The sequence below is a fragment of the Montipora capricornis genome, chromosome 1, assembly GCF_036669925.1.
Source record: "Montipora capricornis isolate CH-2021 chromosome 1, ASM3666992v2, whole genome shotgun sequence".
In the NCBI taxonomy this organism is placed as follows: Eukaryota; Metazoa; Cnidaria; class Anthozoa; order Scleractinia; family Acroporidae; genus Montipora; species Montipora capricornis.
Genome location: NC_090883.1, coordinates 6544592 through 6569968, shown reverse-complemented (window position 1 = coordinate 6569968; position 25377 = coordinate 6544592). Strand labels below are relative to the sequence as shown.

General features: G+C 39.6%; 1 protein-coding gene across 2 annotated transcripts in view; it reads left to right on the top strand.

The window, feature by feature from the left end:
* Positions 1–12773, top strand: part of LOC138044020 (peroxisomal carnitine O-octanoyltransferase-like) — a 54022-nt gene extending 41249 nt beyond the window's left edge. For both annotated transcript variants that reach the window (XM_068890641.1, XM_068890723.1), the window contains exons 17-19: positions 1773–1818; positions 10737–10856; positions 11517–12773. In XM_068890641.1, coding sequence (XP_068746742.1) covers positions 1773–1818; positions 10737–10856; positions 11517–11637 — 287 coding nt within the window. In that variant the 3' untranslated portion in view covers positions 11638–12773. The remainder of the gene's footprint in view (positions 1–1772; positions 1819–10736; positions 10857–11516) is intronic.
* Positions 12774–25377: the final 12604 nt, after the last annotated feature.

Below are 25377 nucleotides of genomic sequence, written 5' to 3'. Positions count from 1 at the left end.
TCGAAGACGCATTTCATAGTTCGTTAACTCTGAGAATTTGAGCCTGATGTCTCAGGTAATCTGTGAAGACTGTTGCTTGAAACTCTAAATTAACAAAGAATGTATTTAATCGTTTGTACTTCAGCCGACTGCTAATTTATCAGTTTTCAATGGGTGATATTTCGCTGATTACTATAAACTAAACGTTTAATTCTGGGGAGATGATGAAATTTTATTAAGTTCTTTAAACATTGAAGCCAAGTTGATACATCACGATACATTCTTAATAAAGATATCTGTACATTTCTTGTGCCAATCACAAAAAGAAACTTTTCGGCAGCCAAGAAGGTTCGGTAGTTTTCAGAAGGTTTCGTATGGCATGTTAATAACAAAAGGTCACGTTTACGATATGTTGATCACAAGCTAATACTGGTATGTAAATCAGTCAAAATGTAAATAATGATGAAGGCTTCGTTTCTGAAGAAACTGCGCTCCGGTAAGAGAGTGAAAAAACACGGAATGATTTGGGAAAATCTAAACTTTCCTTGAATAATGATGATGCCAACAAAGATTTTCCCTTTACATCCGTTGAGGTCAACCATTGTGTCTGACCGGAAATACATCTTCTGTATTCACATAAGAATAGGGAAGATATCTGTTTACAAATATCATTGACGTCAAATTTCTTTTGATATTCAAATTTGCCAACCACCGAACTAAAGAACCCTTTAAAGTTCTGGTTGGCACATTAATATCAATGGTGACGTCATCGATATCTTCGCTCTGGCCTTTGCCCAACTGCCTAACAGACAAACACCAAGCAGTACTTAAAGCAGAGGCAAAGCCAACTCCTCCATTGTCCATTTTGTTATATCTTGTGACATTTCAAGATCATTTTTGTTTGTCCTCTTTTTCTTTGTGTGCCCGGAACAAATTGTGGTTGGAAGTCGGCAATGAAGCGATCAGTGATATTGAAGTGATTAATGAAGGAAATGATATATGAAATGAATAATACGCAAGGTCACAGGTTCAAACTCCGTTGAAGTCCTGAATTTTTCAGGCTTCTCCACGCAATTGCTAAAATTGCGACTATTACTGCGAGGACCATAGCTTTACTTGAAGTGATTACATAGTAAAGAGGAAGGGTTTGATTTTAAGGGTTTTTTTTCTTCAGTCGGTTTCCTGGGGATCTTAAAGCTCTTTTTTATGAAGCTAGGGCGCGGCTGCTGCCAACCAGAAAGTTTTTGTGATGATCGATTGACGTAGTTTTACGAAGAATTACAATCTTATTTGAAAAGAAACTTTTAGCTGTGGCTCAAATCAGTTTCAACTTGTGAGAGACAGTAATAATGTTGCAGTGTGAGTGGCCCGCCTAGAATAGCAATGCTAACTGCGGGCCACCATGGTCTTGTTTGAATAATTATGATTTATTTGTAAATAAAGTTGAAGTCAAAGTTAAGTTAAAGTCAACATTTCCAAGTAACGCTCTTAGTAGAATGATCGGCACTACAACGCTGTATCACGTATCAGTAATATTATGGTACCATATGAAAAACACCAATTATTGATGAACAAGATGCAGTGATTATTGTGAGGTAATTTGTCACCCTTTATTTTGTTATTAGTTGCTCATATCTCAAAAACGAACTGGATGACCCCCCTTTTTTATTGCTGGAAACCAAGTATCAATAAAGTACCCTCCCTACCCACCTACTGTTGTGATACTCGTTTTTCCTTAAGAAATCAAATTGTCGCTCACGCGCAATTCGTGATTTTTTTCTTTCTTCTTGCAGGAATTCCAACTCCAGCCATATTTGTGGACAAAGCTTGGGCTGCCAGGTAAATTTAGGTTAAGGTATTTTGAAAGAGCATAAGTCAACTTTCTGAGAAGCAGGTAAAGCAATGCGCTGGGAGGAGCTGCATAATCATGGTTTAGGTAATTAAAGTGGCACTATGATCAAAAAATCACTTAATTTTTTTCTTCGGATTTTGAAAGTGTGATTGCTTAACATTTGACTAGCAAAACTTTGAGCTTTGATTTTTATCCAAAGGCTGTTTACTCTGAGTGTAAGTTCTGGATTTGGATCCTGGGAAAAGTGACATCATCGACTCAGTAGCTTAAAATTTCAGCGAGTCAACGCAGCCTATTATATATGCAAAACACGAGTTTAAAAGTCTGAAAGCCCGAAATCTCTCGTGCTGTATATTAATAGCTCATTTCCGAGTTGTTGCATGCCTCAGTTTCAAAGCGAGTTCTGGTGCTCATTCATTCTAATGGAAATGAGTTGCTTATTCTCGTGCAAATCAAACTCATTTCCATTTCAATAGTTGAGCACCAAGACTCACTTCGAAACCGAGACAAACCCACGAACTCTGAAATGGCCTATTCAGTCGCGTACACACGCATTACATTCTTAAACTATTGACTCTTTTAGACAGGTTTTTTATGCAAGGGCCAGCTGAACAAAGCACAAGCGCCGGATTTGGTTTTTTTGTTTTGGTCCAACAAAAAATATATATCTTCACAACCGTACAACCAGCCTTGCATAATTATTTTGTTTTTATTGACTCTTTGACGTCATTTTCTCCTCGATCCAACTCTCTGAAGATTTTAAAGTCAGTTGGCGGACCAATAATAGGAAAATTCCAGTTAAAATAAACAGGTCTAGTTTTTTTTTTAAATCAAGGCTTCAAACTTGGGTCACTTACTAGCTTAATTAACATAGATAGTTTGAAATCCAAAGGAAAATAGAAATTGGTTTTTTGGTCATAGCAGCGCTTTAAAAAGGAACTCTTCAATCAGGACAGGAACGTAAAAACAAAACACTTTACGGTCATGGGTTTGACATTTCGTTACACCTCATTGTCGTCCTGGAAACATCGTAATAAACCCGTAGATGGAGATGGATATATAAAGGATATTACATGGACGCGCCGTGGAAGATATTTCACGTGTGCAGCGCAGCGAAAGAGTGAAGTATTTTTCAACACGAGAAGAGAATTTTCGTATCTGCAAGCGGCCATGTAATATTCTATTTATTATATATACACCAATGAAATACTAAATCATTTCACGAAAGGCATCGAAAGGCGCGGTTTTTGTATGTAACCATAGCAACAGTGATCTTTTCGCGTGTGAAGATATGATGTTTCCGCGCGAAAGCTCACTTGGTATTTCATTGGTGTTATATAATATATTACAGACTATATATAAAAGACACATACAGTATATTTGAACTGCATAATGGAGCATGTTGACATTGAAGATCCTCGCTGTTAGGAACGTCACTTTACAGTAACGAAAGAGATTAATTTAGGAGCTCAGTCGCAAATGACAAGCTCCAAGGTTGGCCTGATAAACTCTATTGGTAGACCACTGCACCGATAACGCAGAGGTTATCGGGTCGAATTCCGTTCAAACCTGGATTTTTCAGGCGTACCAATCGTTTGACTGTATAAAATTGCGATAATATATTTCTTAAAAACATTACAAAACATAAAAAGGCAAAAAAAAATCTAAAAAAAGGTTAGTTGACGACGTTTTGACATTATCTTAATTAATGTCATTCATGATCAAGGCAAAGATAATTTTTTCTGCGTTTAAATACTAAAAGCAGCAACAGGCAATCAAAACGTTAAATATAACTTAGTTACAAGCTAAACAAAAAGTTTTGCACATATGGAATCCGCTAGCACGTTTAAATTAGGTTTGAGTTTTTTGACTGATAAAAAGCATTTAAAAAACCAAACAATCAAACCCACTCTGACATTTTCTCAGAATTTTAAAAAGGCTTGCATCAAGATCGCTTCTACCGCAATGTTTGGCAATTGTCGAATTCTCATGTTCAGCAACGCAATCCTTTTAAAGGTGGCTTACTACAGTTTTCCGAAGAAAAAGATCAAGATTTTAAAATCGGTGTAATTAAAGCAACAAGATGGCTCTTCTGAAGTGTCAGTCACTGCTATTGAAGCAAAATGTAATTTTACCTAACAAATAAATGCAAATCATTGGAAAATGCTAAATATAGTAACCGAGCTCCTGGAAGGGGATGGGAAACGAGACATTTCAAAGGCCTTTTTCTAAAAAACTAGCCGTATGACCCCACCTTAAAATTTCAGGATTTCGTTAGCTAGAAAAGATAATCATGTGTAGAAATAAGTAGTTGAATCTGTCAGACAGGTTTTTTCGCCACCTTCCGTTTTTGGACGGTCGATTTTCGTCTATTTTGATAATAACTGAAAAATCCTCTGGTAGATCTTTTAGCTTCTTTTTTAAAAAATGTTGACGGTTTCGTCTTCACATTGTTTCCTGATTGCCAAAATGTAAACCCTGGTCGTACGGCTGTGTTTTGATTTAAAAAAAAGCCTTTGAAATGTCTAGCATCCAGTTCCCCTCCAGGAGCTTGGTTGGTCGCTATATTTAGCATTTCCTCTGATTTGCATTTATTTGTTAGGTAAAATTGCATTTTACATCAATGGCAGTGACCAGCAGTTCAGAAGAGACATCCTATTGCTTTAATTTCGCATATTTCAAAATCTTGATCTTTCCCTATGGACAACTGTATAAGCCTCCCTGAGATTCTGAGGAAATGTCAGAGTAGGTTTGATTGTTTAGGCTTTAAACGAACTAACCTTTTCTAGGTTTTTTTAGTATAGGTAATCCGTGCATACGGAACCCGCGCCCGCAGTGGGCGCGGCAGTCAAAACTGTTTTATCCTGTCAATCATTTGCCCTTTCACTGGAAACGGTGCATTTCTGTGCTTAAATGACGTTGTTGTCGATCTACCCTGTCGAAAGTTAACACAAATAAATATATCATCAATACAGGTTTGACGTCTTCGTACACTTGATTCGACAATACCAGACTGAATTCGTCTTAAAATAGTTAGAAAAAGCTCAAAAAATAGCCAAAGCACAACAGCTGACTTTCGAATCGCCGCTCGCCAGCAACCTAGTTTTGGCGCCAAAGTTTGGTAACAAAAAAGTTGCCACAAAATCGTTTAAATGGTTTTCTGGTTCTTAAAGCCTGGTTCTATATGATGGTCTGGATCGTCCCGATCGCCCCAGTCGTTTCAAATAATGTTCAGAGACGATTGGGACGATTATATGGAAACACTACCCAGGCGATAGCTGGCGACCTGGGCGACTGAGACGAGCTCGATCGCTTGGATAGAACTGAGGAAATTAGCCCTTTTTGCCGCTTTCTTAAAGGGGCTAGGTCACGCTATTTTAGGTAATTTAGTTTAATTTTGTTAATTATGAGCTCTAAACGTCAAATTGGCAGAAGAAGAGTCTTTCACTTGCAAAATCACGGCCACATAACAACTGAGAATGATTTTCCAGCTGTGTAAATGACATTTTGATATAGACTGATAAAAATTTGAAAGAAGGTGGGCCGACGTTTTTCAAATTTACTCAAATTAAATCCATTTCAATCCTCTCCAGTTTTGTCCATCCATGTCCCTTCTTGGCTACCCTGTGTTTTGTTAGAGTTCTTCTATAGTTTTGAACAGTTATTTTGATATTTTAGTTAATTCTATGACCATTCGATCAGTGCTGAGATTGCCTAAAATTGCGTGACCTAGCCGCTTTAAACTTAAAATTTACGAGAATATTTAACGTTGAAGGAGGGAACAAGGGCTAATTTGCAAGTTCTCAAAAAAATACTGAAATGATGAGAAAAACCAAAAAAAGGCAAGGTGACACACTCTAACACCAATCCGGTGTGGCCAACACATCACGCATGCGCACAACCATTTTATTTGGTCAATTAGCAGCCATGGATTTCAGCCTTTCTGGGCCTCATCAGCATAGCGTAGTTAACATACCAAGCGAGTGTCTTAGGTACCCCTTTGAGTGGCAGCTCCACATACAAGACATGTGGTAAGTTGGGGGTGCTCCATGCAAAATTATGCAGTTCAAAGTTTAAAGATGGATAGTTGTTACGCACGTTTTACGCACTAAGCGATCATCAGACTAAAATTGGACAGTTGGAACAGCTTTTTCTGTAATTGGTAGCGAAGAACTTAGCTTCGTGACAACATTTTGTGATCAGTTCAGATCTCTTGTTTAGCAGAGAAGCGCTATGGGTGAAAAAACGGCAAAGTTTCTCGGATAAGCATAAGTTGCAGCGGAAGGGTTTCCCCTATAAGCGTTTGCCTTCCTGATGATGCGCCATTTGAGATTGTAGCTTGTGTTACTGTCCTTTAATTCCCAGATGTGTTTTGAAAGAGCCGTGGCATGTTCGTGTTTCCTGTCATTGAAGAGAGTTTGTGGTTGTTGTATCTCGTTTTAAAATAGATAGGCTGAAAGGGGATCGCCCTGCCTGACTTCCCTCCCGATGGCAAACGACGAGGTCGAGTATCCTTTGTTTAGGACACAACTGCATGGAAATATTATTGTACAAAGTATAAATCCATTGAATAAACGTTGAAGCAAAGCCGAATGGAGATAAAGAGCGAAACAACAATTCCCTACTTACAGTATCAAACGCTTTCTGAAAGTCTATGTAGATCAATCTTCCATCAACATTACACTTTTCCGTGAAATGCATAGCGTCCTCTGTGGTTCTAACAGCATCAAAGTCGTTCTACCTTTAACATACGAATAAGCGCATTGATTGTGATGGATTACGTATGGAAGAAGATTTGGCCATGGCGTTTGATCCTATTTTTGTTTCCACATTAATCAGCGAGATCGGTCTCCAGTTTGACAAATATCTTTTATCCCTACCCTTTTTCTCAATCGTTATAATAGCCTCTTTTTGGGAGCTCGATAGCTCACCGTATTCGTATGCGAAATTTAAACGGTCAACCACCAAATTTCCTACTTTATTCCAAAAGGTTCTATAAAATTCAATTGTCAGTCCGATCAAAATCAGGATTGAGCGGGAAATTAAAGTCCCCACCATCAAATAGGCCATTTCCGAGTTCATGTCCGCCTCGTCTTCAAAGCGAGTCTAAGTGCGAAGTTTTTCTTATGAAAAGTAGTTTTCATTCATATGTAAAGTAGAACTAATTACCATCACAAAAACTTCGCACATAGACTCGTTTTGAAGAGGAGGCAGACATGAACTCGGAAATGGCCTATTAATCTACTTTCCATTTTTCGCTACATATTCTTCTATGTTGTTGTTCAGCTTATCAAAAACGCGACATTGATCTGGAGTTTTATACACCGAATACATAAATGGCGGCCAAAAAAATATTCTTTTGTTTATGTGCTAATTATCCTCACTAGCCTCGTTTGCATGGACAAAATACAAAAGAAAGGTTGCTTGAGAGCGAGGCTAGTGAGTCTCATTAGCACATAAACAAAAGAATACATTTTTGGCCGCCATTTATGCATTCGGTCAATTAGGTGCATAAATATTAACGAGCAAAAACGACGAATCTTGAATTTAATTTCGGCCTCCATTATAATAAAACGACCATCCTCATCCGACTTACTTGATTCCAATCAGAATCTTTACTCCGCGAGTGTGATTAGAGCCATGTGAAAAATAAAGCTTATCCTGCCATTGTGTCCTCCAGATGTCCTCGACGTCAGCGTGCTTTGTTGGTGAACGAAGCCCTCGCACATTCAAAGGGAGTAACTTAAAAGTCTACGCGTGACTTATCTCGAATGAAGCTAACATGACCTTTCAAGGTGGAGGGCTTTACAATTATACAATACAATACAATACATTCTTAATTGACCGCTCCCAATAGGGGTCTTTTCAGGGTCAATGAAACACAATCAACGAAACAACAGAACAGAATAACAACTGTTAAGAATACCAACTGGCCGGAAGCAAACCAGTTGGCTATTTACAAGTGCAGCTGGGAAGTTGAACCAGGGACTACCAGGAACAAATTCAACGAGTGGTCAGAGCGGGTTTTGAACGCGGGATCTCCGGATCTCAAGGCAAGCGCCTAACCACTGGGCCACACTGCCTCCTAAATGATTTCACAACCAAATTGCACATTGATTGACCGAAATGAAAACCCTTGAGGCTTATTATAAAAAGGTACCAGTCGACACAGAGGGAAAACTGTAAAACGAAACAATAAAACATTACAAAAGCTGCTTATAATTATATCCAACTCGCAGCTTATAGGAACTGGTACTGTTTCGACTTGTGCAACTAGAGACCGCCGCTATGGAGATAAAAAAAAGAAAACTTTTATAAGAATAAATAGAAACGGCCATAAAGGATAGTAAGCTAATTATAGCAATATAAGTCTTTTAAGTGGTCCTTAAGGGGCCTTCGATAAAGAGTTTGTCTGGTTCTTTCTTGCTTAAATAAGCTGTCTTGCTTTCCTCCGTAACGCGTTTGAGTAAAGGCCACTGTTTCCTCCTACTCTCCTGAATCTTTCTCGGAAGATCCGAATAAATCTTGACATCGATATGTCCCCTCCTTTCTAATACTCGTTTAAAAGCACGTTCTCTGTCTGGATATGTTAAGAAACGGGGGATTATCGGCCGAGAATTTCATGGTTTTTTGGCTCCAATGCGATGAACTCGCTGAACTCAATGTGGCGTGCGCCTTCGATATTCAACTCCATTTTCATAAAACGGTAAACAGTTTCGCTTGCGTTTTCCTCATTTACCTCTCCATTCTCTGGAATTCCAGTAAAACGCATGTCTTTGCATCGATTGTACACCTCCTGATAGAGAAGACGTTCCTTGAGGGATTTTGTCTCGCATTCATTACTTTCAACCTTTCATTTCAAATTCTCCACCTCTGAGTTTATAAAATTCAACCCGTCGTCCATGTCCTTAACTGTCCTCTCAATCTCACTGGCCCTACCTTGAGTGTGGAGATGTCCTGTTGAGCAGTCTTCATTGTGCATTCTAAACCGGTTACTTTCTCCAGGACTCCATCTACTTTCTCCTCCATAATCTTCATTTTCTCTAAAACGTCATGCAACGTCGATGCTACTTCGCTTAACATGCCTAAAGCTAAGACAACTTCATCAACTACTTCCGTCGGAATGATGTCTTCACCAAGAGATTCTCAAAAACGCTTCTCTCTGGTTGGGTAGGAATCGTTATCACTTCTACCACTACTGCTTCCTCTTGTCTTTCGTTTAAATTTAGTAAAGAAATCGGCCTTAAAGTCACTCAACATTCGGAATTTGCGGGAGCACATACGCAAACGTCTTCATTCATTCATACCTAGTTCCCAGTCCAGATAATGTTTCTGGATCTGTTTCAGTTCCTGCTGGATCCATGACCCTGTTTTTTTTTTAGGTCCAGAAACAGATCAAAAAACATTATCTGGTTTAACCCATCCTACGGCCAAAACGTTGAAGCAAATGTTGCGAAAACCTTTCTCCGATTGATTGACAAACATTTTCCAAAATCGCACAACTCCACAAGATATTCACCCGGAACAACCTTAAAGTAAGCTACATCTGTTCAACTAACATGGCCAACATAATCAAAAACCACAACCAAAAGATCGTGAATGAGTGCAATGAGGCTGACATGTCCTCGAGAAAGTGCAATTGCAGAAGTAAGGACCTTTGCCCTCTTAATGGTGCATATGTCTCGCAAGTGACGTCATCTACGAAGCGACTGTTACATCGGCATGACAGAAAACAATTTCAAAACGAGATACAACAACCACAAACTCTCTTTCAATGACAGAAAACACGCACATGCCACTGCTCTTTCAAAACACATCTGGGAATGAAAGGACAGTAAACGCCAGCTACAATCTCAAATGGCGCATCACCAAGATGGCAAACTCTTGTGGGGGAAACCCTTCCCCCTGCAACTTATCCTTATCCGAGAAACTCTGCATTCTGTCCACCCATGGTGCTTCTCTTCTAAACAAGAGGTCTGAACTGATCACAAAATGTTGTCGTGAAGCTAAGTTCTTCGCTACCAATCACAGAAAGCGCTGTTCTAACCGTCCTTAATTTAAATTTTGAATTTTACTGTTAAATCTGAGCGCTGCTCGCCCAGCAATTTTAGTCTGATGATCGCTTAGTGCATGAAACTCGAGTAACAACTATCCATCTTTAAACTTATATATATATAGATCAGTGGGTGCAAGCCATCTCAGATGATCATCCGAGTCATCCATGCAACTCTTTAAATATGCGTTTCCTCTTTCACTTCAGTTACATGAAGTTTACCTTATACTTAGAAATTTTCTCGTCAGGGAAAAAAAGGAAATTTTTGGTTTAAGATGATCGACGGACATGGATGACAAAAAGGTTGAACCTAGTCCGTTAGCCACGCGTAAGGAATCATCGATAACCACCACACCATCGAAGCACGCTGCTGAATGAAGGCGAATTTTTATAATATTTAAATAGAGATCCATTACCAATATTGAAAGCTAATCGATTTAAGATGGGTGCTTACTTAGAATGGGCGTTTGGACTTAAACACAGTTTATCAGCACTATTCAAAATGGGTGCTTAGACCTAAATACGGTTCATGCATGGTTGGATGACTCGGATGATCATCTGAGATGGCTTGCACCCTCTGATCTAAATTGTGTAACACTGGTGACAGATGACGTCAAAATCTGGTAAGAACATTATTACTGAAAAGACGCACGGCAACATGGAACTATTTGTTTCATGCAATAAAGAATTAAACTTTATTCGCGTAAAGGCTGATGGTGACGTAAATCGTGCGTCTGTCCTCTCGTAGATCACGGGCAAGAACCAATCAAAATGTGAGAATAACTTGGGTTATTATATAAATATATATAATTCCGCTGATTTTTCAGTTTTTCCTCTTTTCGTCTTTTGTAGCGGGGGAGGCGGCAACTTCGTTCTGTCCACAAGCTGCGCTGGCTTTCAAACTATCTTTGGCGGTTGTGCTGCCATGGTGACTGACGGTTATGGCGCATTTTATAGCGTCGACGAAAACGAGTAAGTTGGCTGAAGATATGGGAATCTTATTCAGTGAAGCTTGTTCTCGATAAAATAAAAGTTGAAGTCGCGGGGTATTTCCAGAAAAGTGGAAGAAATAGCGTTCCGCTTAGTTGACACGGCTTAGCTATGCACTCGAAGATGTTATGGAGAACAACTTCCCTTTCTTGAAAAAAGAAATTGTGAAATTCACGACGGAACACCTTAAGAGCGCTCAGGAGCTCGTTCAACATGTGTGCGTGCATTCCGGATCGAATTGGAATTTGGCAGGGTTGGTTTTTGAGGAGAGCGGAAAACCGGTGCACCCGCCGCCAGAGGAGAAAACCCTCTCGCAACAGGGAGAGAACCAACAACAAACTCAACCCATATATGACGCCGGGACATGGAATGGAACCCGGGCCACATTGGTGGGAGGCGAGTGCTCTCACCTCTGTACCATTTTGGTAGCTGTAGTTTGCAAAGTCTCTGCCATTTGTGAAGGAACCTTGGCTTGAAAGTCGCTCGAACCTTATTCAGGGAGACATGTGGGTTGCACGCCCCTTGAAATGTGCTTCTGACCTTTCCTAAACGTGATCGCGAAGCGGCAGAGAAGCCTAGTACAAAGCTTCTAACTCTGAGGGATATCTTTTTGAAGTTCTTTATCTTTTTTATCCTTTTCAGCGTTAATTTTTTCATTGCAACATTTAAAAACTCAAAAGTGACTGATGGAACCAAGTTCAAGAATGCTTTAGGAGAGAGTCTGAGAGACATGAGAAGTCTTCTTCTCTCATCCAAGCTTTGAGACGACTAATTTACATTCCTAGACGACTTCTTGCTGAAATAAAAGGCCACTTTTCTATTTTTGTCTGCCGCATCCTCTGGAAGAGAGGATAATTAATAAGCTTTATGACTGGTCCCTTAGATGGGGTTTAGCTTACAATCTAGATAAATGTGTAGTTACAAGAATAACTAGAAAACGAAACAGCTCTATTCCGTCTCTTGCTATTAGTCCTTATGAAGCCGTAAGACATGCCCTTGCGGTCGTTTCCTCACAAAAGGATCTCAGAGTTATCGTCACAGACAAACTTACATGGAGCTCTCACATTGAATGCGTTGTAGCCAAAGCCAACCGGATGTTGGGTTTTCTCCGTCGGAATTGTGCTGACATTGGGACTAATAGCAAGAGAACGCTATATCTTTCTTTTGTGCGTTCCCACTTAGGCTATGCTAGTGAGGTCTGGGCCCCTCAAACTACTGTCCATTATTTACGTATTCTTGAGGATGTTCAACGTCGGGCAACTCGTTTCATTTTGAACTGTAGTTATAAAGTATCGGAAAGACCCGACTATAAGTCCCGCGTAAAAATGCTAAAATTGTTACCATTATGTTATTGGCACGAATTTCGAGATATCTGCTTCTTCTATAAGTGTATGCATAAGTACTACAATATTAATGTTAATGAATATACCAAATTGAATATAATCACTGGTTGAACTAGGAATGCCAACAACTGTAATTTACGACCTAATCGTGTCCGTACTTATTTCGTGACTCATTTTTCAATCGCATTGTTCCTTCATGGAACAATAATTCGTTAGATATTCGTGAAACTAAAGCTCTCTCTACCTTTAAAGACCGTCTATTTAACTACTTCTTTAACAAATTTATCGCTAATTTTGACACTTCTAGAATTCAAACATGAAAAACAGTCCGCCCTCATTGTCGCTCAATTAATAGAATGAAATGTTGTTAATTATTAGATTTTGTTTACGTATGTTTTAGTATAAGTATATATTTATGGGGGCTGACCTCGCTGGGACTTCGAATCCGTACGTTAGTCCCTCATTTACTGCCTTTTTTCGTTCGTTTTTTTTTTTTTTTGTTGTAATGTCATTTTCACTAAATGGAAGTTACTAAATAAATAATTAAATAAATAAATAATTGGTTGGAGAGCATTTTCCAAACGTTTCACGAATATGTACAAACGGTTCGACTAGCAGTTTTCCGTGTACGTCTCGACCTTATGATGTACTAGTTGGAGAAGCTGGAAATCGAGCATTTTATGGCACATCAGTTTCGCAGGACCAAAAACAACTATTTCAATGGATTGACCCTACAGCACCGTATACCCAGATACCATCTGAAACGACAATTATTGTATAACAAAATGTGGTCACGATGCTGTGGTGACGCGAGAGGATGCATCCTTTGTCATAAAATGCTCAAAAACAAACTCGGCAACCCCTACCCTAGTTTTTATTACCGAAAAGCGATTAGCAGGTTGATTTGAAACTCTTTGCATCAATTAATTATCAGTAGCGGATTCAGAAAGCTTAAGAGAGCAAGACTGATATTACGGTGAAGGAATACATTGGAAAAAGTCGGATTCAGAGCTACTTTTAAAATTGGAAAATATATTGGGGCTGTGAATCCACTCCAGATAATTTTCTAAATTTTAGTTTAATCTTAGGGCGCTTTCCATTTGACAGAAATGATCGGCGAGACAGGGCATTTGGCAGGACTAACTCTACAACGCGCTTCGATCATGATATACGCTCCTCCGGAAGAATACGAGATATTATCATGCAAATGTTCCTTCAAATTGTTGCGTTTCCTTTACAAACTGACGGGTCTGGCCGGCCAGTTCTGATAAAAGGAAAGCGCCCTTAGCCTTCTATTTACTTCACAGCAATAAGAAATGGGGTTCAGCGTGTTCGTTTTTTAGATATAAGCGTGTACGACTTTCAAGGCTTCATGGATAAGGACCACAAACCGTAACAATGTAGGACGAGAAAGAACCCACCGACTGTTCAAAAGGAGCGTCGCATGGAGTTTCCCGGTGTCGTGGTCTGGCCTACGTTCTCCAGAAATGTGGCGGATTTGCATTTGGCAGTGATGTGTCAAAAGGACTTATGGTGTATGAGGCAACGTTAGCAAAAACTACCAATCAAAGGAGACTTCACAGAGTGCTGATACTTTTACATGTAGATGTAAAGACAAAATACAGCCGGATGTTTTAAATGGCTTTCCCGGTGCCACAACGTCACCAAAATAAATGCTTCTTGTTAAGCAGTAATGGCTGTCTCACACACGCTACCGTATATTTCTGCTGCGTGAAACGGCGTCGTATAGTCATTCCTCATAAAAAAAAAGTTTCAAACTGCGTTTTGGCTTCTATCAATTAAATTTCCGAGCATTGCCGGCTAGCCTGAGTATCGGGTCTTCAATTGGAAGGGCTAAGCCGTCAAGATTTGGTTATTAAAGGCAAACCACGTAGTCCATAACGGAGCACCATCATTAAGAAAATATGGCAACCCATCGATGCTATCGATGCGAGAAATCTAGGTTTTATAGCCATGACGTCAATGACCGTCCGTCCGTACGTGACGTACGTACGTCCACCCATCCATGTATGCCAATGTCACCAGTATCATGCTAGTTCACAGCATACCCTCTTTGATATTGGACATCCATGTTTTGATCAATTGTCACCTGTCAAAACAAGGTATCCGCTGACCAGTATCACGTGACCATATCGCGAGCTCACCGAGGTCAGCTCTTTTTTGAAGTTGACCGCTGACCAGGTACATGTTTGCAATTGGATTGCAGGCTAAACCCAGGTTAACTCACCTAAACATAAGCGAGGCTTCATTTTTCGCGCGCTTTCTGTGGCTACATGGCTACACGGCCATACTGCATCAACTATATATGTACTTATTGACTGAGTGGGACGGCCGGACGGGAAAATATTTGGCCCGAGGTCATGACGTTGGACGATGTTTTCTTTGTGCATTTTTCGCTGGTTTCACTCCAGTTTTACATATGATATCTATGGTCCACATTGGTGGCTACGCAGTTATTCAAGTCAAGCATCGGAGGGATATAAACTTAAAGTTGGGTGTTTATTTCAAATTTGCTTAGAACTGCTTTTTTTCTCGGTATTGCAATTTTGGCATATCAGTTAGAAGCTCTGACAAGGTTACATGATGCCTGGAGGATCTATGTTTATAACAGAAACGAAAGGAGAGCGAAAGAGAACGACAGTGACAAAACAGAATACCAGTAATAGCTCATGCTTGGTGGAAGAAGTTACTCCACAAATTCTTTCCTCGGGCACTAAACGGTAGGTTATTTTTACGGATGCGCTTTTTAAAGTGGATTTTTAAAAGGTGGTTTAATCGGTTCTTTCTTTGTTCAGGAATGACAATCGAATTTTTTTTGTCAACTGGAATTAAATAACAATTATCTGCACTATTTTGGACATAAAGAAATAGTTGATTTGTTTGTTTGTTTTGCTCTAAAATTTGCGATCGTACAAGTGCTTTTTAAATCCGTTTGTCCAACTGGTTTTCGTTGTGCCTCGACTGTGACAAGAAAATTTTGCCCTTATGTTATAAACACATGAATTCTCGTAAAATTAGGGGGAAATCTCACTAGCTTGTGTTTTCAGAAGTTTGTTTAAAGCACCTAAACGTTATTTAAGTGTTCGAGCGGATCTTGTTTGAAGTTCGTCCTTTTTTAGTTGCATTGCCGTACTTTGCCGATTCTTGTACCAAGCCAACCTGACGTGTTTCAATGAAATACATCAAAATGTGAATGATCTCGTTTTCAGAGATAAAGTGGAATAAAGTGCTTAGGTAAAACTCTTCTTTGACCTTGAACTAAAAACGTTTTTTTTATGGCCTCTAATTTTAGCGTGATTAATTCCCATTGGCTGGCTATTGACAGTTGAGTCTGAAATGGATTTTTTCGTTTTCCATTCGCTCGCTGAGTGTGTGCAGGAGCCCATCTGGAGCGTGCAACTTTTCACAAGTAGGTTTATTTTTAGACTAGCCCTTCCCGCGAATTAGGTCAAAAAACAAAGGCAGTTCCGGTTCGGTGACCCTATGACGTCAGCTTAATTTCTTGTAATTGGTCATCGGGCTCCTGTGGGAGTCTCATTCGCGGGAAATTCTATCTAAAAAAAAAATCGGTCTGTGAAAACGCCGTTACACGAACACAGAAGAGTTGTAGGCTCCGGGTCATGGGTTCCTGGTGTGTGCTTGTTTTCTTTTAAAAGTCATGCGGTTCAAGAAAAATTCATTGCCAAACTGATGAATTCCAAGGTAAATTTCACCCGAAAAACCGATATCGTACTCATCGCTTCGTGATTCATGCGATATCGGTTTTTATAATGACTGCGTGCTCATTGGCTAATTTTAATGGTCATTAAGCGGACAGAGACATGAATTTATAATTTATGCGATAATGACTGCGATATTGCTCGCGTCAGATTGAAGTTTCTCACATTTTTTTCTCGCGTTCTCCTCGTGTTTTGAATTAACTTTGACCTCTCTGCCTTTTTGTTATTGTAAAATCGCTATCGGCTCGTGGATCCACAGCTACTTTGGCAATGTTATGACGAAATTTATGATCAATAACAGGACAGACGCATGAAAAACTGACATCAATTTGTTAATTTTAGCGTAAAATTTACTGTGGAATTCACTGATTAGGCAATTAATTTTCTATAGAAGAAAGCAAAGAAAATGATTTCATTGTTAAAGCAGCAACCAGAAACATCAAAACGCGGACAATTCGAAACCTTTTATTTTCACTAACCCTAAAGGCAGTAAGAAAAAATAACCAGGGAGCTCCGCTTGTAGGCTTGGCTAAATCTATATATTATCATCTGTGGAGACTGTGATCAGCTCTTTAGAAAATAATTGTGATTTAGTTTGAAAGGCTGTACAGTTATTGGATTCTCAATGATAACGAAGACTTGATTCCAAAGAAGAAATACAGGTCTCGATATGCATAAGTGTGTTTACTTTAGTTATGATTATTTGCGTGTGCATCGACATAGACGTAACCGAGTGGTAGTTAATGTACTGGTAGTGAATGTACAGCTATGTCACCATGTGATAATATATATAATTATGACAGGAAATGAATTACTTCCCTAACAGACTTGGTAATTATTACTGAATGTAGGAAATTAAGTCTATGTACACTGCCTTATCAATCTTATCGAGACAAACATATGCAATGTCAACAGAATTACCTGCAGAAGTCAAAGCTTTCAACACAACTTTTCAGATTTAATACAGCCAAAGTCATACTGGTAATGTACATTGAAGTTGCACACATGACAGATTTTGTTTACTGTATGTCTTCAATGTGTCTTTGATAAGTGCTTTCCAAAATTTGATCACAGATAATTGTAATTTTTTTATTTTGACAATTGGGTGCATATTACTATGAGTATTTAAATTACAACAAATGGTCTATTTTAAATATTTTATTCTCGTGCTATGGATTCATTTGGCATGGCCATCCTCAAGGAACTTGTGTACTTCTGAAAATATTTTCAAGTGCCGAGATATGGCACACATCTTCACGTGTCGCGCACGTGACAAAGTGACCTTTACATGCACCACTGCAAGAGAGGTTGGTCATTTTGGAAAGATGTTTTCACATCTCACCTCCGTTTCTCTTTCATTTTTTTCTATGTGCTTCGCCATTTTGGAAAAATACACTATTTTTACCTCGTTTCCATGGTCCAGTGTGATCATTGTCAGGACCTCTAATGAAGATAATCAAGAGACCTCAAAACGGGACCGGACTGGAACACCGCAGTTCAACTGATACCATCGAACTCAGTGCCTTCTGTTTTTGTGTAACCCGTACCACAGGCAGCCCAGTTTACTCTCATGGAGCAAATTTTAATACGTGTAAAACGTTATGTACGGTCAGCATGTCTAGCAAGTTCAGCAATGGAAGAGCACTCTCAGTATCTTTATCACTCGTCTTTGCTAAGAATATTAATCGAGCTACATGATTTTGCTTTAACCTGGACTTTCTTCAAGCAGGAGATATAGGTGCTTCCCCATGCCAAAATTGCATATGATATGTAAGTATAAATGAGGTTATAGTAAATTTTCTTAGGTTGATTTACGGATAGGTACTGTCTTTAGGTTTCATATAATGCCGACATTCCTGTTTCGGGTCAACCAACTCTCGTCTTGGCGTCGAAAGTTTAGTTGGTGGAAAACAAAACGCAGTTTGGCGGTTGGCGCTTGAAGATGAGAATTATGAAAATGGCAGTAAACCCGCCCGAAGAGAAACGTGCTCCAGGAGCCGATTCCAAGACAATGGAGCCCTCATCATTACTTCAACCTTGGGCTTCCCCTAAAAGTATCGCGGTCTTCCTTCAGTATTGGTTACGTAACGGATACCAAGATATATGGGTTATTGACCAAGCGTGAGGTCAAGATGGCTGGATATTAGCCAAGTTTTTTTTTGTGTGTTTATGGAATGACTTCGTCTCGGTCATAAACATGCAAAAAAGAACGAGGCCAATATCCAGCCACCTTGACCATAGGCGGTATTGTCGTCTCACATTCGCGGCGTGTGATTGGGGGAAAATTTGAAATTGACATTGCGGCATTGTCTAAAATTTCCTGGCATCGCTACAAATTTAGCAAACGTTCTTATTTTCGTATTAAAATAACATTTCGATATTTCGACACAAGCACACATCCTCTTGGGATGAGAAAAAATGCTACGTTTAATTTCCACAGTATTTTAAGTTATTAAGAATCTGTTAAAATAAGAAACAGCACTTCTTAACTTTTGGCCGTTACTGTCGAAAACTGGAATGTCGATCCGACAAACTGATTTCTTTTAAAGTTTTACTTATGTATGTAATGGATGGATCGCGATACAAAACTAATTGCGATTTTGAGACGTCAATGTGTTCGTTTTGGCTTTGGTAGAAAATATATTCTCGTGTTGGGCGGAGTCGTGAAGCGACAGAGCTCAATACGAGAACTTATTTTTTTTCTCAAGTAGAAAGTAATTCGGTATTGGTGTCTCAAAATCGCAATTAGTTAACACTGCTAAAAGATGTTAAACCGTCTCTTTTGTGTAGCGACAGTTTCTTCTAATTACCTTTAGTCGTGGTGGGCGCTCTCAAAAATTGAACACGCACTTTTGTCCTCTTGAAAGAGGAGGAGGGAGAGCAATTTGTGTATATTGGGCATGAAAGGGAAGAGGGAGTGAAAGAGGGCGTTTGTGGCTTAGCATGATTATTGGCTGCAAGGCCATAAAAGTCCCTTTCAACAAAATTGTAAATCGGTCAGCAACAACTGACCCCGTAGGATAAGGCTGAACTAAATAATATTCTAAAATGTTACGCAAGAGTAACATTTGCGACAGAATAAGTCCAAGAGTTCGAAAAAGAGAGAGACCGGTATTAACTTACGGTAAGCTGTTTATAAAGCGATCCCTTTCTTGATCTCTCTCAAGATAACCACTCCTTATTGTACCGAAGAAGGAAGGAAAAACAGACGAATTATGTTCCACGCCCAGGCATGATCTCAGCCTGGCACTCCCCTTCTTGCGATCACGTCGCCGCTCTTTTAAGGGTTATACAGGCTCGTAAATCGATGATCTCATCAGCAACGCAACCAGTAAAAGTTGTTAGGTCATAGTCACGCAGCCCGCTTAACTACAGAAAAACATTTTAACACTGAAAGGAATAATCCACCCTTGAGAATGAAACTTAAACGATAATTTGTTGGGACCTATCAAGTTTTATACTCTCCTCTTGTTTTTGTTGATTTGAAGTCATGATGAAAAACAATCAAAGCATCCGGTTACCTGAGAGCGGACCGGCCGCTCGTTCTAATGGTAATCGAACTTCCTACTTAACCTTGTCTCGCGTCCTCTCAAAACAGGAACAGTTCAATTAAGTCACACGTTCGGAATTTGAAAAGGGGGAGCGTACCTCAAGGGCAATGAACCTTTGTCAGGAAAAGAAGAAAAGTTCCATGAGATCAGAAAAAAACAAATTGAAAAGCCACCCAGTTCAAATAAATAATAAGGAAGTAATATGGAGAAATATAAAAAGAGTTTAAAGTTGACGTGACGTAAGAAACTTGAAAGGACAAATATGTTGGACAGTTGGAGTTAAACTTGATGAACGGAATTGAATCTAGGCTAGAGGTTGGTATTTGGACTAAGATGCTTTCCACGGTAAGATCACGAATGTGGGAACAACTGAGTTTGTGGGATTTAGCCGTTGTGCAATCGAACACTTTGTTGAAAAGGAAAGTTACCGTATATGATTGATTCTTTATGGGTTTTGGTTTGTTATTTCAACGGCTTTTATTGTTTGAAACGTGAACATTTTAAAAATTACTATTACTAAGGAGAGTTGAAAATTCAATGAACCTTCTTGGATGTCAGCTGATACCAATCTACGATTTGATGAGTTGATTTGATTTGATTTCTGTACAGGGTCCCCAATGCCGGGTGCCTCAGCGCTTTTTTCTACCATCCACGTCTTCACTGTACCAAGCACACAAACAACTACAGGGATCACTACGGTTTTCATATTCCCACGTTCTCTGTATTTTTAGTTCTAGGTCTTTGTACTTGCTTTTCGTTTCGATTTCCTTCAGTGCGATGTTTCTATCTGAACAGTCGTATCAATCAGTTTGCAGGTAGAATGCACTGAATCTTTAACAACGATGTCTGGTCTGTTCCCTGTTATAGGTCTATCAGTATTGACTGGCATATCCCACATGATGGTGATGCCGTGTCGTTATCGTGCACCACAGTCTCTCTCGTGTTGGTACCATTTGTCTGTAATCTCGTTATCATGATGATCTTATTTTGATCATTATTGTGCCTGGAGATGTACTATGTGTTCAAGTTGGCGGCTAATGCCTCACATCCAAATACAATATAGTCAACTGTCTCTTCATCTTGTGAACACATTCTGCATTTGCTCTCCACTTGCTGGCCACATATTACTTTCTGGTAGTTTCTGGTGTCTATTGCCTGGTCTGGGGTGAGGGGTACCATAGCTGAAACAACCCAAACCTTTACAAAAATGCCCTTCAACCCCTACCCCTACCCCCCGGATTAGTCATACCGGTTGTGTCACGCATCAATTGATTTCGTCATCTCTGGTTGGCCTCGGAAGTCTGACTGATGGATGCCAAAACGCAGTTTCAGGATGAATTCCGCAGAATTATGAAACGCAGTAATTCAACAGGGAACTGCACCAGTCACGCCGTGGTTCTTGGGTTGAAATCCCACTGAAGCCTGCATTTTCGCCGCTCCTAAAATAGGTCTAAAAAATGGAAAACATTTTCTGCGCAGTAAAACTACGACTTTCATATAGTTGTGAAACTGTCATCAAATCGCTGTCAGGGTAGTCGGGTATTTCAAAACTACCCTCAAGTAAACTGCGAATGGTCTTAAAACGCATTGATCCTTTTTCATAAGAAGTTACTCGTCAGGAGAGCCTCGAAAAACACATTGTCATTCCTATGTCGTGGACATAGAATTTCCCCATTATCACCTGCTTACGATAATGTTGTCAAGGACATAGATAATAATATATGGCAGCCGGAAAGTAGAGCCTCGGAAAAAACATTGTCATTGCTCACGGGAAGCCCAAGCTCGGTATACAATTTATAGACTTTGTATGGGAAAATTAAGTTTGAGCTTATAAATGCTAAAATAAGCGGTTAATGCTATCAACCCATTAGCTAAGGCAAGAATATGGACATACTTTGTGGGGTGAAGGGATAGGGGACTAAGCACTCCAGTCGCAAAATAGCTGACATAACATGTTGGTCTAATGCTAGTATTATGCAACAAAGAGAGATGATAATTCTCTCTCAAGAGTGATAATCCCTTGGCTGGGGAAGGGGTAGTAATCCCCTACAGGAGGTGATAATTCTTCGGGGTAACACTCATTCCCATGGCAAGACAGCTATAGGGGTACCGATCCCCAGAATGAATAGCTACCATGAGTCTATGGGTGAAAGTGTGACCAGCATGGGAGCACTTAATCCCTAACCCTGACTTTATTGTACTATTAACAAATATAAACACCTCTTAATGAGCAACAAAATATTAGCAATAGGAATAACAAGGTGCTATCTTGTAAAGGAATATATATTATTGACAGTTGAGAATAAGTCAAATTGCCAGAGTTCATGTCCTTGAAGATTGTTGTGACTATGTTGTTGTTGTTGTTGTTGTTTTTTTTTTTTTTTGTAGACTATAGCTATTAAGGCTTCCTAAATTGTCTTTTGAGTACTAGTAATTGTGAAATTCTACCACTACAAAGGGAAGGGTGGGAGGGAACTGTGATTCGTGTCAAAGCTGAAGAACAGAATGAATCACTGAACAGAAGCAAACGGAGAAACATGCATTGATTGACAGAGGGAAAAACCAGTGCTGTGATTGGGCAATAACTGACTGCGCATGAGGCCCATAGGCTAAATGATCTTTGTGCCCCTGTATTGCTAGCATTTACAGATACATGATTGTTTACTGTTAGCTTGACTCTAATAAGCTAAAGGTTGTATCATTAACTTTAATTTATATTCTATAAATTTTCTTAAATGTAGCAATAAACTTCACTTACCTCTACGTACAGTTGTCCTCGTCTTTTCTGTGCAATCGGAGGGCAAACTGTGTCCGTTTTAGACGGGTTTGTGGCTTTCGGATTTTTATGTCGTTAGTTCTCATTTCCCCACTTAATTTAAAGAGAAGAAAGGCTGGTGACTCGCGGCGACCTTGTCCCGCGAATTGCTCTCGCATCACAAAGCAAAGGTCCGAATCGCCATAAAAACACCACAGCTTTAAGGCCAGATAAATTTCCTATCACATCAGCTCCACTCCGGGACTACACAGCGATGTTTGGCGGATAAATTTCAAATAATGTTCGGCTTTTTATAATCTTCCCATGCGCTCAGCTAGATGTGTGGCTACGGCCGTTATAGCTCGATGCGATCGTATTACATTCTCCACTCTCATTTGTGTTTCAAATTGTCTAATGAGAGATTGTCCAATGAGAACTGGACTCTTCTCTCATTAAAGGGGCCATGTATAGGATAAATGACGAAATACGACGTTGCTCCGAAATATAATGAGAATATGAGGAAATCCACAACGACTACGAAGCAAAACAAATCGCTACACACATACTTAAAATGACCACTCCCCATACATTAGGGGCCGGTTTCAGAGCCAATCAGCCTGAGGGCCAATGAAATGAACGGAACAAATCCAAGTGTCAAGAAACCCAACTGGCCAGAGCTGGGCAAACCAGTTAGCTATTTACAAGTGCAATAGAGCTTGAAATTCTACGGTACTGTACAACGCAATGTTTCGCCCCAGAGTTTAAAATGTGAACCAGACCTTTGGAGGATACTCCCTCTTGAGTTGCTTTCAAACCACCAATGAAAATTTAAACTCTGGGAGTTACCAAGATCAAATTCATCTAGTGGTTAGAACGGGTCTTGAACCCAGCATCTACGGATCTATGGGCAAACGCCCCAATCACTGGGCCACTCTGCCTCACGTAGCATTTACTTTGATCAAAAACAAAGAAAACTGCGGTGATAAACATATTATAATGAACTACGGGTATAAGATTTCCAGCATTTTCATTGGCTCGCCGGACACAGGCTATCAGTTCATATACTTGCTGTACCTAATATGGTCAAGGAACGCGTCAGCGATAAAGCGAACTGAAAACATTTTGCAGCTCTGAGAAAAAATGGCCGACAAAACCTGTTTTGGACCGGAATTGACCGAGGCAGAATTCAATGCTTTAGTCGGGAACATCTTGGAGTTTTTAATAAAACAATTATTCTACTCAGGCTTGCTGGATATAAAATAATTATACCAACTCGGTGCTACGCACCTCGTTGGTTATCTGTCACTTTATATTCACCGCTAATGAACTTGACGTTTCGTATGATACAACATACATCTTCAGAGGTGATGGTTGAACAAATTTAAAAACAATTATGTCTGTGTAATACTTTGAAAGAGACTAGTAACTAAATTACGAACTATGCTCCGATGTAATATAAGCAGTGAAAACTGCCTGTTTAATCGATTAATAAAGCCAGACCTTCTCACTGCCAACGTTAAACGAAAACGTTGGCAGTGTGAATATTTTAAAATTTGTTTAACCGTCACTTCCCTTGAGACGAATTCTGATCTATCATCTATCAAAACAGCAACATTGACGAAGGACATCTGACTCCACCTCGCCCCTTCACCCTAGGCCTCATAACGACGCAGAAACTTAGCGAAAGTCCTGAGAGATGAATTTCTATCAAGGGAACAGGAACACAGGTAGACTTTCTCAAAGCCCGTTTCCGTTTCCGTCTCCTCTCGGGACTTCGTCCCTCGCTTTCGCTCGCTCGGGCTCGCTCGCTTTCGCAGTCGACTTGTGGCAAGTCTAGAACAGGCAAACGAAGTTCAAACTCAAGTTCAAGCTTTTGTCCATCCCACAAGGTCTTATTTCGGAAGCACATTTACTTCGCACTCAACCGTCTTTGCCCCGTCTTGGATCACAACTACACGGAATTTACAAATTTTCTGGCGTGGTGATCTGCTGTATCCAGTGGTATGTCATCCAATTTGTTGTGAAATATAACAACAAACGTTTGCACTAGATTTCATATTCCCCTCTAGGGCCGCCCACAAGACCCTAGCTATACTGACGACAAAAGACAAGACAAGCTCCTTTGTGAACCGAGTACTTTAATGAAACAGTACGGCTTATGGGTTGCCGTTCCATTTACGACTTTTCCGGGCCGTTTGAAATCCCTTTTTGTAACTTTCATTTGCTAAATGAGTTTATATCAACGCAACCCGTGTCGCAATATACGAGCGTGGCACAACCTTTGTACCTACAATCTTGGACAAAATAAAATGAAAAATTAGATCCCCCATCCCCTCCAAAATCAATGATGAATCCGCGCGCAAGTTGAAGTCCGCCATTTTTTTTATTGAGAAATTGGGGGAAGGGGTGGTCTTCCTTTTCCATTTGAAATATCCAAGATTGTAGGTTAGAACAATGAGTGAAATATAAGATTTCAAGATAAAAGAATGTGCACTCCACTGCATCAAAACATTAGGACTACTTGTCATAAAAAAAACTCTGAGCTTCTCGTTGAATCTTTCTATCATAAAAAATCTCGGATTTTTTAATATTTCAGTTCCCCGGATATAATTATCTGAAATAAAATAAAAAGAGAACGAAATACTCTGTCGCTTGATAGAAAGTGGATTGCTCAAGTTTCTACAGTTGAACTAAATTAAATTATAATATTTATATAAGATGATAAAGAAAATCTGCAGGGTTTACTGACATCATCAATGTTTATTGAAAGCACCGCAACCCACCTTCGATTTTCAAATATGGAAAAGAAAAGGATTCATTTCAAATTTTTAGGATGCCAAATCAAGCCCCTATTCACCAATATCCGGCCTGCTTGCAAAAGGTGTCGAAATTGAGGATTCTTTGGAGTAAAATCTGCCATTGGTCCGTAGGATTATGTCCTTATTACACCCTGTTAAAAATCGTGGCTGTTTGTAAAGGGAAAACAAATGAGGCCAGAAGACTTCTGTTAACATAATCTCCTTGGCGGAGATGTCAACCAAGAGAAACACTTTATGACCTTTGTTATTGTGTAAACCAAAAGTAAGCCCACTTGAAAAACCCAGCACTCTACAA